Source organism: Elephantulus edwardii, unplaced genomic scaffold (genome assembly GCF_000299155.1).
Source record: "Elephantulus edwardii isolate Elephantulus edwardi_28Jun2011 unplaced genomic scaffold, EleEdw1.0 scaffold00244, whole genome shotgun sequence".
Taxonomy (NCBI): domain Eukaryota; kingdom Metazoa; phylum Chordata; class Mammalia; order Macroscelidea; family Macroscelididae; genus Elephantulus; species Elephantulus edwardii.
The window spans coordinates 49,348-63,889 of record NW_006399994.1 but is presented as its reverse complement, the minus strand read 5'-3'; the positions used below and the strand labels follow the sequence as shown (position 1 = coordinate 63,889).

The following is a 14,542-nucleotide window of genomic DNA, read 5'->3' as shown; positions in this document are numbered from 1 at the left end:
TTCCCCCTACTTCACCTCTGAGGCCAAGTGGAATCCAGCATCTCTCCGACTTGTATAAGGACATTTTCCTTGGAACCCACTTAGAACTCTGACTTAGTTTCCTAGAGTAGCTGTAATCAAATATTAAGTGGGTTGTTGCTGTTGGTATGTGCCAGTGAGTTGCCTGTGACTCATAGCAAACCTATGTACAACAGTTCTGAATCCTGCTGTATCCTGAGCCAACCTTAATGTCTCTGACACATCTACCCCCATTACTCTAGTCACTGAATCAATCCATCTCATCCAGGGTCTTTCTCTCTAGTACTGTTGTCCATCCTCCCTTATAAATATGATGTCCCTCTCCAAGGACTGGTCCCTCCTTGCAACATGCCTAAAGTATGTCAAAAGAAGCTTCAGAGTCCTTGCCTCCAAGGAGCAGCCTTGTCTCACCCTCTTTAGGATGAACCTGTCTACTTTCTTAGCAGTCCATAGTATATTCAATACTCATCTCCAGCACCATAGCTCAAAATTCTTCTTCTGCCATTCCTAGTCATTGTCCAGCTTTCTGATGCATAGCAAGTAATTGCAAAGACCATGGCCTATAACAGGTGCACCAAGTGGGTGGTCTAGGATAAATGACCTGGGATTTATTGTCTCTCAGTTTTGGAGGCTAGATGTCTGGATCAGGATGCTGTCAGGACCAAGTTTTCTTCCTTATTCTATAGAGATCCTTCCTTGTCTCTTCTCATTTCTGATAGACCTCAGTGCTTCCTGGTTCATCTGAACTATTAAGGAAATAGTTTTATAGAGTTGTAATCAAAAATTACATGCATACATTTAATCTATGGATATATAGCGATTAAAACAAGCTTGGTAGCAGGAGTGGCATCCACTTGCATAATACCTTGCCTCTGGAAGCTCTATGAACCTGGAGAAAGGACGAAAGTTATACAGGTGTCCAGGACTTTCATTCATAGGGTTGCTATGAGTCACCTACCACTCGATGGCACTTAACAACAACAACAACAGCATAGAGAGAGACAGGGGAGTTGGCCTCAGGCCTGCCTTTAATTGTTTTTGGTGAAACATTCTTGTAGGTTGTGTAACCCTAGTATGTCCATTTACTGTACAGAGGCAACTCATGGTTTCTGTGAAGCCAAACACTGTGACACCGATGAGTCAAATGTGAGAATAGTTACCCATGATAGACAGTGTTTGGTGGAGCTCCCCGATTAAAACAAGCTTGGAGCAGAAGTGGCATCCACTTCTGTAATAGCTTGCCTCGGGAAACTCTATGAACCTGGAGAGAGGATGAAAGTCACACAAGTGTTGAGGACTTTCCTTCATGGGGTCGCCTACGACTCAATGGCACTTAACAACAAACAGCACATTTTGGCAAGCTGTGTAATATTTTAAACTTTTCTTTAAAAGTAGAGTGACTCAGTAAAATATGTCATGTTTAATGCACTGCATCTCCCACCAGTGACTGTTACACCATTTCACTCATTTTTTTCCTTAGCTTTTAGATGCATCTTTACAAAATGGCTGTCTTTCCCTTGTATGGGTGTGTCTCCATATCTGTTCTCCTCTTTTAAAAGACCACTCAAAAGGCATTAGTCACCCCCATGATGGTTTACCTTAATTGAGATCTTCAAAGAAAAGTCCAATTTCCAACAAGGTCAAATTCATAGGTATGAGTTTAGATTTCAACATACCTTTTAGGGGGACACAATTCAATTTAGAATTAATAACCAAGGACCAAGGCAGAGAGAAGCAGCGTGGGTCATAGCTCATCCACGCTGACACAGGGTCTGTCCGCAGGTGGGTTCACCTGGGCAGGGACGGCCACCCTCCAATGACATGCGTTTTCCTCCTCATTGTCTCTCACAGCTCTGTGGGAAGGAATTCAACCGGATGCACAATCTCATGGGCCATATGCACCTGCACTCCGACAGCAAGCCTTTCAAGTGCCTCTACTGCCCGAGCAAATTCACGCTGAAAGGAAATCTGACACGCCACATGAAAGTCAAGCACGGGGTCATGGAGCGAGGCCTTCACTCGCAAGGTGAGCTCAATCCAGGAGCCGCGTGGGAGCACAAATGGAGTGGAGAGATTTTAGGGTAGAGGGGCAGTCAGGCAGACATTGTAATAGGGACCCTGATTTTTAAAACCAAAGCTGGGTGGTAAGAACACGCTTATCACATTGCTGTGTAAAAATTGAATGCTCAGTGGCATCCACTTCCTAAATAATATGTCTCTGGAAACTCTGTGAACTGTGGGAAACAATGATAAGTATAGAGGCTTCAGGTCTTTTTTTCATAGAGTCACTATGAAGCATGCTTGACTTGATGGCAATCAACACCACCACCAACAAAATATCTGAAGATAATTAAGTAAAAATTAAATCCAGAATGTAAATAGAGCATAATAACAGTGCTCTACTACTACCTAAAATGGTGACAGTCAGGATCTTTTTTGGTTCTTTTTTCCTAGGCACTAGGTTAGGTGCTTTTTCACCCTGGAAGCTCGCAATAGCTCCAGGATAGAGGAGCTTCCATTATGCTTATCTTACAGATGGACAAACAGCGCCAAGCATTGCCTAACATTGTTCAAATGAAAAGTGGCCATGTTGGTATTTGAACCCAGATCTTTCTGTCTCAAAAGCCTTCACTGGCCTCACTTTATTGCACTGCCATTGAGCACATGACTTTGTTTCTTTCCTTTCTGAAAATCAGGTCTTCAAGTTCTGCTGTACATAGAAGTGTGCTTCTAGCAGGCCAGGTCTTCGCTCACTGTTCATAACGAGACAAACCCAATGACAATTTTTCTGCTTGGTTAGGGCTGACTGGCTCATATGCAAAGTGAAGAATTGTATGTCCCCCACTGGGTCCTAACTGAACTAATGATAAGTGCTCTCGGCTTCTTCCTTTTTCTCAAGGAGGTCTGGTGGCACAGTGGTTAAAGTGCTTGACTGGTGACTGAGAGATGGAGGATTTAAACTCAGCAGCCATCCTATCACAGGAAAAAGAAGTGACACTGTTTCTGTAACGATTCTCATTGCCACCAAGTCAACTCTGACTCCTAGAAACCCTATCAGACAGAGTAGAATGGTCCACTTGAATTTCCAAGACCATTATTTTTACAGAAGCAGACCGGCACATCTTTCTCTGGAAGAGTGGCTGGTGGGTTTGGACCACTGGTTAGAGGCTGAGTGTTTAATCACTTTACTGACCGGACTGTTCTGTAAAAACTGTAATCTCAGCAACTCTATGAGGCAGTTCTGTTCTATCCAGTGGGATCACCCTCTTTGGAATTGACTGTAGAGTAAATGCAGCATGTCTGTCTGTTTAATGATTGTCTTATGCTCTTCTTAGAAGCCCTGTTGGTATAGTGCGTTACACGTTGGGCTGCTACTGAAAGTCCGCAGTTGGAATACACCAGCTGCTCCATGGGAGAAGGATGTGGCAATCTGCTTCTGTGAAGATTTACACCCTTGGAAACCCTTTACAGCAGTGTCGCTCTGTCCTATAGAGTCATGCGTTACTATGATTTGCAACTGATTGAACAACAGTGGGCATGGCGTTTTGTTTTTAATTTTTTTTTTCTGCTCCAAAGCTCTTAGCAGCAAAGAGTTTATGATCTGAACTCATTGGATAGGATTTTACCCCTTAGTCACCTAAATAACTAGTTTCTCAATAGACAAGTGCTATGTAAACCTCCGCCCAAGGTAGTGCACCACATGCAGTCTAAGACTGTCTTTGTCTTCCAGAAGTCTGTGTGCTTGTAAGACAGAAGCTTGCATATAGGTTATAAAATAGTATTTGTTGATGTTGCTTAATCCCTACAGTGTGAAGTGCAGGGGAAGGCTGTGAGAGATATTATTGCCCTTCTCTATAATCCCATGAAATAGTTATTATACATAAGAGGCTATACCAGAGGTATCACATAACTCAAAGTCAAAAGCAAGTCCAGAATCTCAAATAGGATTCTGATTCATGCATTTCTGAATATGAGTCAGTAGTCATGGCATTAGATACAAATACGGGATGATTTGTTTTGTTTGTTACTTTTTCCATCCTCCCCTCAAAGCCAAAACCACAGCCAAACCCACTGCAATGGGTCTCACCTTACAGGGACCCTACAGGACAAAGTATTTTGCCTTTTAGGGTTTCTGAGGCTGTAAATGAAAGCAGACTGCCTCATGTTTCTCCAGGAGAGTAGCTCGTAGGCTTAAATAGCTGAGCTTTGAGGCTAACAGGGCAGCATTTAACCTCCTGTGCCATGGAGGATCCTTTCCCTCATAAAAGAAATGATAAAGCAGAGGCATGTGTTCATAAATAAGAGACACATGTGCACACACAGCTTGAAACAAAATTATTTTAACTCTTGGTTTTCTCCTGACTCCAAGTTTGTGGTGAGTGCTGGATGACAGAGAATCAGGACGATCACAAAACAAAGGCTGGAGTTGATGCAAAAATCCTGAGACATTCTGGTCAGCAAGCAAAAGCAACTTACCCTCTCTGAGAATTTGTATCACCTCACTTATTTCGTCCTGTTCCTAATGTTCTGTGCCTGGATTTTTCCAGAAGAGAGTAGGTTTGCCTACTTGCTGGGACAAGAGACCAGCAAGGCAGTGAAGACAGTTCCTCATGAGAAAGCCTGAGCCAGCCCCCATGATTTACCCAGTTCTGTCACTCAAACCTGGAAAGGCACCTTATAGGACAATCCAGAAAAAGGAAGAACATGTGAATGTGACAGTGGGAGATGTTAAGAAGAAATTAACAAACTGTCAACAATTTTACTATTTTAATCTACTAAGGGTGTTAGCATTCTTTTGCTCTAGTTTTTAAATTGGCTCGGATTTTATGACCTAGATTAAAAAGATTGTCTCTGTGCCTCTGACAAGATTGAAGATATAAACAGCTTAGTTATCTGACAGTGTCATAAAGTAGGCCAAGTGAGGTGTGAGGGCCTCCACTCCAGAGCCCTGGATCTTCCGTGGGGCAGCAGGGTCTGGGCACATACCCCCGAGTTCCTTCTTTCCACTTATCTCTCTTCAGTACTCCTGTTCTATGCTGCACCCTTCAAGGCTGACCACTGGCTCACCACTGGCCTCATACCACACATCTGGTGACCAGTATATAAGTCCAACAATATAGGACGTTTTAAGAGTCCAAGTAGCTGCTAACCAAGGGGTTGACAGTTTGCATCTCTATAGGAGAAAGACCTAACTAAATTTTCCTATCAATACTCTGTCTCAGAAAATCCTATTACATTATTCTACTCTGTCACATGGGGTCTCTGGAAGTTGAAATAGACTCAGTTGCACCTGACAACAACAATAAGTCCTTCAGAGTGAGATTCTATCGAATCCTCATGCCTGGCCACATGGGTAGCTGTGGTTGCACTCAGGGCCTTTGGCATCTTCTCACACTTAGTGTCTGCACATGGGGGCCACGGTCACGATGTGATCTCCTAAGCCTCAAGTGTAAACTCTTATTTTCATTATTAATGTTTTTATTTCATTAAGATTTAAATGTCTTTCCCCTTCCCATATAGTAAAATATTTGTTCACTTTCAAAATAGTAAAATATGAGCTACATTAAAAATAAAAGTGTAAAAATTACCACAGAATTAATTATTTGTGATATTTTGACATATATCCTTCCAGGTTTGTTGCTATTTTAAGAGGGAGGAAGGGAGGGAAGGAGGGAGGGAGGGAAGGAAGGAGGGAGGGAGGGAGGGAAGGAAGGAGGGAGGGAGGGAGAGAAGGAAGGAGGGAGGGAGCGAGGGAGGGAAGGAGGGAGGCAGATAGCTAGATAGATAAAGAATAGTGTCTATAGTATAAACAAATGTTTTTACTTAGGAAAAAAATACCTTTTTTGATCATTAATATCTCCATTACCTACACATTGTTCATTGTATGGATGTACCATAATGTATTACCCAAACTTGTATTTTTAAAGAGATACATTGATTTCTGTGTTTCACTAGAACAAACACTGTGGCAATGAGCAACATTACACACATCTTTTAGGTACTTGTCTGACTGGTATTAGTGAACCCAGATAGCTCAATGAGTAACAAGTTCAGTTGTCAACCAAAAAGTTAATGATTCTAAACCACCAACTGGTCTCCAGGAGAAAAATGAAGTAATCTGCTTCCATAAAGAATTATTTGCTTGGAAACCCTATAAAGCAGTTTTACTCTGTCCTGCAAGGATTCTGTAAATCACAATGGATGCAGTCATTGATGGAGTCCACCTATGACAATCTTTTCTGTGTCATATCCTTACTGTGAATTGTTGTTTTTATGTGCCATCAAGTTGTCTGCGACACATAGTGACCCTATGTACAATAGCTCTGAAGCCTGCCCTGTCCTGAACCAGTCTCACTGACTCTGACACACCAATCTACATTGCCCTAGTTACTGTATCATTCCATCTTATCTGGGATTTTCCTCTCTTGTCCTGTCCCTCCACCCTTCTGAATACGATGTCCTTCTCCAAGGATTGGTCTCTACTGGCCACATGCCCAAAGTATGTGAAATGGAGCTTCAAAATTCTAGCTTCCAAGGAGAAACCTGGTTTCACCCTCTCCAAGAGAGAATTATTTGTTGTCTTGGTAGTACATGGTATATTAAGACTCTTCTCCAGCACCATAGCTCAAAGCCATCAATACTTCTGCCATCCTTAGGCATTATCCAGCTCTCTGACACATAGCAGATAATTGCAAAGATCTGGCCTAGATCAGGCACACTTTAGTGTCTAGACTGACTTTGTTGCTTTTCAGTACTCTGGAGAGGTCCCTGACAGCAGACTTTCCCAATGCAATTCATCGTTTAATTTCCTGACTGCTTGTACCAAGAGTGTTGATTGTGTAACCAAGCTAGCTGTAACTGTTAACAATCTCTATCTCCTCTTCATCTGTCATGGTGCTGCCAATTGGCCCTGTGGTTAAAATCTGTCTTCTTGATATTGAGCTTCAATCCATAATGAAGACTTGACGACCTGCAGCAAGCACTTCAGGTCCTCCTCAGTTTCAGCCCCTAATTTTTTTTTAAAAAATTTAGTTTATTTACAAAATTCTAATACATTGTTTTTGAGAACAGATTCTTTCCATTTCCCTCAACCCCCTCACTAATTGTATAACCCCATGATCAATACCCTCTCCCTTTGCACTTCCACATCCCTCTGCTTCCACCCTTTCCCACCCCTCTTGGATCCTTCTACTCATTCTACAATAATGGTTTTATACAATATTTGTCCTTGTGGGATTGAGTTAGTTCATTCTGCTCTCCAGTCTCTCTCAAATTAGGTAATAATTTACAAAATCATTGCTCCTGCATGCTGCATAGTATTCCATTGTGTGACTGTACCATAATTTCTCAATTCATTTGTTTGTGGTTGAATATTTGGGCTGTTTCCAAGTTCTTGCAACGGTGAATAATACTGCTGCGAACATTGCTGTACAAATCTTTGTTTGTGCCTCAGTTCTCATTTTCTGAAGGTATGTTCCAAGTAGTGGAATAGCTGGGTTATATGGAATTTCACCTCTTTTTAAAATATGAACTCCAAATGGACTGAGGGCCATTTGACACAAAGACAGTGTGTCAGAGAGTTCAAATATCAAGTAGGGTTTTTTTTCAGACCAGCATTTGACATTATATCCATTTGATAACAAATTGTTTTTGCTCTTGTAGGTTTTGGAAGGGGAAGACTTGCCCTGGCTCAGACAGCAGGTGTCCTGAGGAGTCTGGAACAGGAGGAACCCTTCGACCTTTCCCAGAAGCCCCGGGAAAAAAGGCCAGCCTTTCAGTCTGATGGAGAAAGTGCCAGAGAAAGCTCCTGCCATGAGGAGGAGGAGGAGGATGAAGAGAACTGCTATGAGGTGGAAGTGGAGTCCTACAGCCCCAGCCTTGCCCCCCAGAACAAGCAGCCCTGCTCACCCCAGGATCTATCCAGAAAACCCCAGCAGGCCACAGGGGCCCTTGGAGAAGCCTTTGAAGAGGAGAAGGAGGAAGAGCAGAAAGAAGAGCTGGAGGAAAAGAGCATAGACAAGGTGGATGCAGATGGTGGTCAAGAGAGAGCGTTTGCCCTGGGAGATGAGCACCTAAGCCTCACGGCTTTTCCCAGTGCCCGCAGGGGCCCCTCTTTCTCTGATTACTTATACTTTAAGCACAGGGATGAGAGCTTAAAAGAATTACTGGAGAGGAAAATGGAAAAACAAGCAGTGCTTTTAGGTATCTAAGTGCACAGTTTGAAAATCACGCTTGGAAAATGAGAACTAGGCAGTTCAAATATAGCTTTCTGCGTGAACTGTCATTTGCTAGGGACTAGAGGATGGCACAAATCTTGACAGATGGCTCAGATGGAATGAGGAGAGACAGACACAGTAATGCAAATGTCTCTGGGGTCATTCACTGGACCCGCAGTATTTTGTAATACATGAGCTGTGTCTAATTCAGTGGTATTTTGTGCATCTATCACTCCAGTATATGCATATAAAACTGTACATATTCATCTGGATACCTAATTGTAAGCTGACTACGAGGTGCTTTAGGAAATTCTACTCTCCTCTGACTAATCTATAATACATGGCAGATTTCTTAACTAGTTGCAGAAATATGGTGCTTCACCTGTTACCTTATTAAATTACTGTTTAATGACTACTGTAAAATTTATGAAAGCTATGTTTTTTTAAATAGACAGAAACATTAGTAGTTGTATAAATAAAAATAGCGTGTATTAAAAAAAATCAAACTTACCAGGAAATGGAGGATGAGTTATTGGAAGAGCATAGTTTCAAATAATTACTATAGATATAGCTCTTCAGGAGAATATTAACTATTTTTTTTAATATTAACTATTTTGACTGAAGAAAAGCCAACAGTATTTACAGTCCTGTCTGTCTTAGTTTGCTCCAACAATCTACATCAAACTGGGAATTTAGAACACATTTCCTGATGACCTGGAAGTGCTCAAGCGTTCTGGTCTTTCAGCTTTACCCCTTCAGACAGCCTGGCTGATCCCACTCTCCCTTCTGGAGACCACTGTTGCCTTATACTGAGGCCTCAAAAAACTCTGCTGTCAAGTTGGATCTCACTCACAGCTGACCCTCTAGCAGGTTTTTGAAGGCTGTAAATCAGATGAGAGGAGACTGCCTCTCTTTCTCCTGCAAAGCAGCTAGTGGATTTGAACTGGTAGAGTTATGGCCTTATAGCAACTCCTTACAGACTGTGCCAGCTGAATGCTCCATAAAATGACCTCAGGAAGCAAAGCTTTCGCAGGTGAATGGGTGGATTTCTTCTCAGTGCTGGACCTGGAAGGGAAATCTCCCTGAAATGTAAGCTCTGACTTCTTTTGGGTTTTAGAATCATCAGCAGCTTATCACTGATAAACGAGACTTGGCTATATTGACAGCTCTGGCCGCATATGAGAATTACATGTTAGGAGCCTTTAATCAACCATGAAAAAATCTGATGGAATAGGGCTACTCTGACATATGTGGATTTTCCATGAATTGGAACTGACTTGATGACAACTCTAGTTTTGTCGGAGGTGAAGGGGCTTTGGAGGAGGGGAAGGGAGCCTTTGAAAAACTTTCAATAACCGGACCTCATACCAAGGAATTCTGATTTAATTGGGTTGGATCAGAACCCTTGGTGACTCTTATAGGATCAGGGTTGGGGAAGACTGATTGGGCTAAAATACCACTCATCTCTTTCTATGGATTCCAGGCACTTCATAAGTATTTCTGCTCCCAGGTTCAGACTCAGTAAGGCACAGAACAGTGACTTCATAATCATACTACTGGCCTCAGCTTTCTTACCTGTTCTGTAAATGGGTCTGTAGGCACACTAGACGTCCACATTGAGTGTGCACGTGCACACACACACACGTGCGCATGCATATGGAAACACACATTTTGTATTAGAAGATGATGCCTGTGATGTTCATGGTCATTTCATATTTTTTAAAATGCAAGGTGGACTCATAATAACTTCTCTTTCCAAATGTTTCAACTACTGCTCTAGTGAATGAAGATAACTTTAATCGGTGGGTTTGGACCTGCAGGTGGGCATCCTTAGGCATTGGGTTAAGTTACATAGATTTGAGGTGATGCTGTACACATGTGACACATCATAAGCAGGGACCCTTTTGCTCACAGATGGCCTCTTGGTTGGTAATTTCAACCCTCATTTGCAGTGCTCAGAACTGTTTGCTATTTCACTCCCTCTCCTCCTACTTCACAGCACATTCTATTGGAAGACCTGACCATATTTGACTCGTGGATGTCAGCTTTGTCCATGAGATATCAAGCTTCTCAATCCTCTAGTCCTCAACAACCACTCATGTGCCTTGCTTTTGCTGAAAGTGCCCACCTGTCACTACCATCATCCCATGAACACCACGGTATAGTGACAGCACTGTTGGGTTTCTATCGCCAGTTGTATCTCAAGATCAGAGGTGGTGAAGAGAATGTTGTGGGTCTCCGCTGTTATAAGTGCAACTCTGGATTGAGATCTTGATCCAAATCCTCTCATTCACATGCTCATCAGTGCTGCTCCTGCCTCCTTGGAATCTAGAGGAATGATCTGTGAGACTAGTTCTTTGAGCCCTGCCATAAATTCACTCATTCAGTAGCCTTGAGTTGAGTACCTGCTTGGTACCATTTCTGATCACAATGCTGTATTCTTACAGTTTGTTTTGGGTAGGTCTAGCTAGAATTGGGGGGGGGGGGAATGAAAACTCAAACTCATTGCTTTCAAATCAGAACTTAAAACTTAACCCCCAGCAGGTTTTCAAAGATTGTAAATTGCTAGGGAGGAGATTACCCATCCTAGTCCTGAGAAGTAGGTGGAGGATTCAAACTGCCTGCTTTTGGACTGGCAGATCCACCAGAGCTCTCTTATCTTAGTGGAAAAGGAATCCTAGTCACAAGTTCCACCCCTTTCAGATTAAAATAAACCATGTGGGAATGTTTGAGGAGCCAGTGGATGTTGAGATGGAAAGAGTATAGTCTACATTGGTGGTTTTCAAGCTGTGCTGGGCAGAGCTGGCATTCTTTGTCAGGCCTGTCTAGAGACGCTGGGGGGTGTGGGGAGAGAAACTCAGCCGACTCTCAACCCTACGCCTACTCCTCTCAAGGCAGCTCAGATTTCATCTGTTTTATGTTAGAGTTCCAAGAAAGATTTAATTTGGAGGGAGTGAAAAAAAAAGTTTCAAGAAAAGTAATAAAAATGTGTTATGGAGTGCATTTCAAGGTCTGTTTTTCAGTTCTTGGTCCTTTGTAGGAGAGACTTAATTAGATCTAACCTGAAAGTATTATAACTCATACTGGCTGAAAACCAAAAGCCTACAGTCTTGATTTTGTGTGTAGCTGGGAAACCAATATTCTGATGTTCCTGAGACAAACCTAGTTAATACCTCTAGCCCAGGATTATGACTAATAGAGTCACCTTAACTCTCAAAAGTATCCCAATTTGAATGATAAATTATATGGGCAATGTTTGCAAAAAAATGCAGAGATAAGGCAGAGTTGGTCAAAATTGCCTGATGGGATGATTAACCCACATACACCTGAAGGAGAACTCATCTAAGCCATTCTCAGAGAATGAAAGAATGAAACCATCAGAGGTTTCTAACAGTGTGAAGCCCAGGACAGCGTGACATACATCACATTGTAACACTTTGAAAATAGGTCATTACCAAATACTTTCCAGGCTTTTGACCACTGTCCTTTTGAACCAACTCACTGGCCAGCCAAGTGGCACATTATATTCCTTTGTGCTTTTCATGCAAGTCTGTTATCAACCCTCTCACTGCCTTTCAATTCCCCTTTTATTCTCTCTACTGAAAATTTGACTCCCCACTGACCATGAGACTGAGGCTGACCTTTAATTAACCCTCAGGGGTGACTTGGTATATCTGTATATGGATAGATGTGTGAGAAAACTCAATGTGCATACTGTATTTATTAAGTCCTAAGGGCATTTAATATTAACACCGTGTTTTAAGTTATGACATTTTTTCAGAACAAAAAGTAACAGAGCTAACATTTAAAATCCTTCACGTATTTGGACAACATTACACCAAATGTTGATTTTGTACAGAATTCTGGCTTGCTATTTAAAAACTAGAACTCCAAATGTTTATCAATCCAAGTTGTGAATATGGCTTTTTACTTCAATGAAAAAGCCTTTTACCTGAAAATAGTATGTAGCTTATTTTTTATGTTAATTTAAGCAAATAAAGACATATTTTTAAAAAGTCACTTTACTGACTTGCAAATACCTGAAGTTTTGCAAAGGTGCTGTCATTGTCATAATTTCTCTCTTGTCCTCACTCCCTCCTCCAGGATAATTCTTATAGTTGAGTCCTCTCCTCAGGGAAACAGGGTTACCATTACTCCCTCCCTCAGGGCTTCATACAAAATTCATGGCCCTCAAAGCAGGTGACACCTTCCTGGTGTGAGTCTTCCTTGTCTAGGAAATTAATTTCTGGAAGGATGCAAGAAAGAAGACAGTTGGAGGAAGGGTTACCTTGTTCTGCTTCATGTTTTTAAGATAATAAAGTTCAACTATGCAAATATTTGCCAAAAGGCAGAGTACCTTAGTTAACAAGTGTATTTTAGTGTTCATGATGCCAGGCTGCATGAGTTCAAAGCCTATCTCACTTCCATCCCAATTTTGGAAATGTAGGCCATTCAGCACACTGCGTCTTTGTCTATAAAATGGAGCTAGGGATAGTACTTACACATTAGACTGTTGTGGGTTGAGTTAATATATACAATACATAGAGAATGTGCCTGGTTCAGAGTTGTCTGGTTCATAGTCAATTTCTGAGGCATCTTCCATTAAAACACCAGTGAAACTGGAACACTTATTGGGGACTGGTGTTTGTCAAACACTGTGCCTAGTAATGTGCCTAGTAATTTGTATATTTTTGTCTCATTTAAGCTTCACACAACCCTACAAAGCAAACCCTGCTACCCTTATTTTTACCAATGAGAAAATAGTGACTCAGGAGAGTTCAATTAACTTGACTCAAATATAACCTGTAGGAGGTTATGTTCTCTGGAAGCACACACTTAGACAAAGTTTAGATGAAAGATCTTTATTATAGATTAACATCAGTGCAAAGAAGGAGAAAGAGGAAGGAAGGAAGGAGAGAGGGAGGGAGGGAGGAAGAAAGAAAAAGAAAAGTAGGGCAGAAGAAAGAAAGGACAGAAGCTAAAGTGCAATTGAAACTGGATAGTCTTGTCCATGTGGTAGAAGCTCTAGGGCACATGTTGTCTATCACACTTGTACTATGTTGAGTCAAAATGTCCCCCAATCTCTTAGTGACTGAAACTGACCTAACCAGAAAGAAACATGACCCCAGAATGAGTGAGACTCTGCAGCAGGATAAGATTCTGAAGAAGTTGGCAAGTGAAGCTGCCTGCTGAGTGCAGTTCTAGTTCTCTGTGCTGGGTGCATGGCCTTCCTTAAAGAGAGATCCGTGTGGAACATCTTAGTAGCACTATTCACTTCTTGTAGTACTCCACTCCACTTCTTCACAGGCATTCATGAAACATCTTCTCCAGGATTCCAGTGGGCCTCTCTGCCCAAGAGAAAACAGGAGAGGAAGATTAGTGGAAAAAACTTTCATCTCCTACTGTTGCAGTTGGTCTAGGAGCCATAACTGTTACCATTACCATTAGATATCACCTCTGTCAGTCTCAGAGCTGTGTTTGCTGATAGTATGACGCAGATATTCACATCTGTGAGGTTTAAACCATGGCCAACAGGCCTTTCCTAGACTAGGGATACTTCACCTATTTATGATTACAATTATGAAAGGGGGTACCCAATGAAACCTAAATGAGTCACTTGGGTTCTACATTTATTCCTTTATAATAGTGTGACAAAAGCTTTATGATCCTATCAGTGAACACTTGCAAGATGATTACTCCTCTCCTTGTCTGCTAGTCTCTCGAAACAAGGATAAAAAGTTCCTGATGGGAGCTCTGGTGTCCTAGTGGTAAGAAGCTGTGTTGTAAGCCTGAAGGCACATGGTTCAAATCCACTAGCTGCTCCACAGGAGAAGGATAGGTAAGCTCCTCCCAGTCAGTTAATGGCCTTTTTATAAAAACCTGCCAGAGGACCACTTACAGGTCAGTTTTGACTCGACAATAAACACCACCAGCAACAATAGTAGCCATAACTTATAATTCAGTGAGACTCTTGCTATATTTCTAGGTGAAATTGTTCCCTTTGGAAATGATAACTTCTAAAGCTTAGAGTTACTGGGATGGGAAGTAAAATGTTCCAGGGATGAAAAATAGTATCACTTGTTTCCACTCATCATCCCTAAACAAAAACATCCTTCCATGGAGAACATAGCACTATATGAGTATTTAATTCAATGCATTTATTGGAGATGGTACCCCTTCTTACTTAGGATTGCTTCCAAACTGACCTTTCAGTTCAGTTGTTTCTGCAGTAGACAATTCTAGCACTCTTGGAAGCTAGCCGTGTGTATGTGTGTGTGTGTGTGTGTGTGTGTGTGTGTGTGTGTGTG

The 14,542-nt window shown here is 41.8% G+C and overlaps 1 protein-coding gene across 1 annotated transcript in view; it reads left to right on the top strand.

Moving 5' to 3' along the window:
• The window catches only part of ZNF366 (zinc finger protein 366), a 93,411-nt gene extending 85,007 nt beyond the window's left edge, over nt 1-8,404 (top strand). Inside the window, exons 4-5 of the mRNA XM_006899025.1 lie at nt 1,870-2,044; nt 7,681-8,404. Coding sequence (XP_006899087.1) covers nt 1,870-2,044; nt 7,681-8,228 — 723 coding nt within the window. The 3' untranslated portion in view covers nt 8,229-8,404. The remainder of the gene's footprint in view (nt 1-1,869; nt 2,045-7,680) is intronic.
• Nucleotides 8,405-14,542: the final 6,138 nt, after the last annotated feature.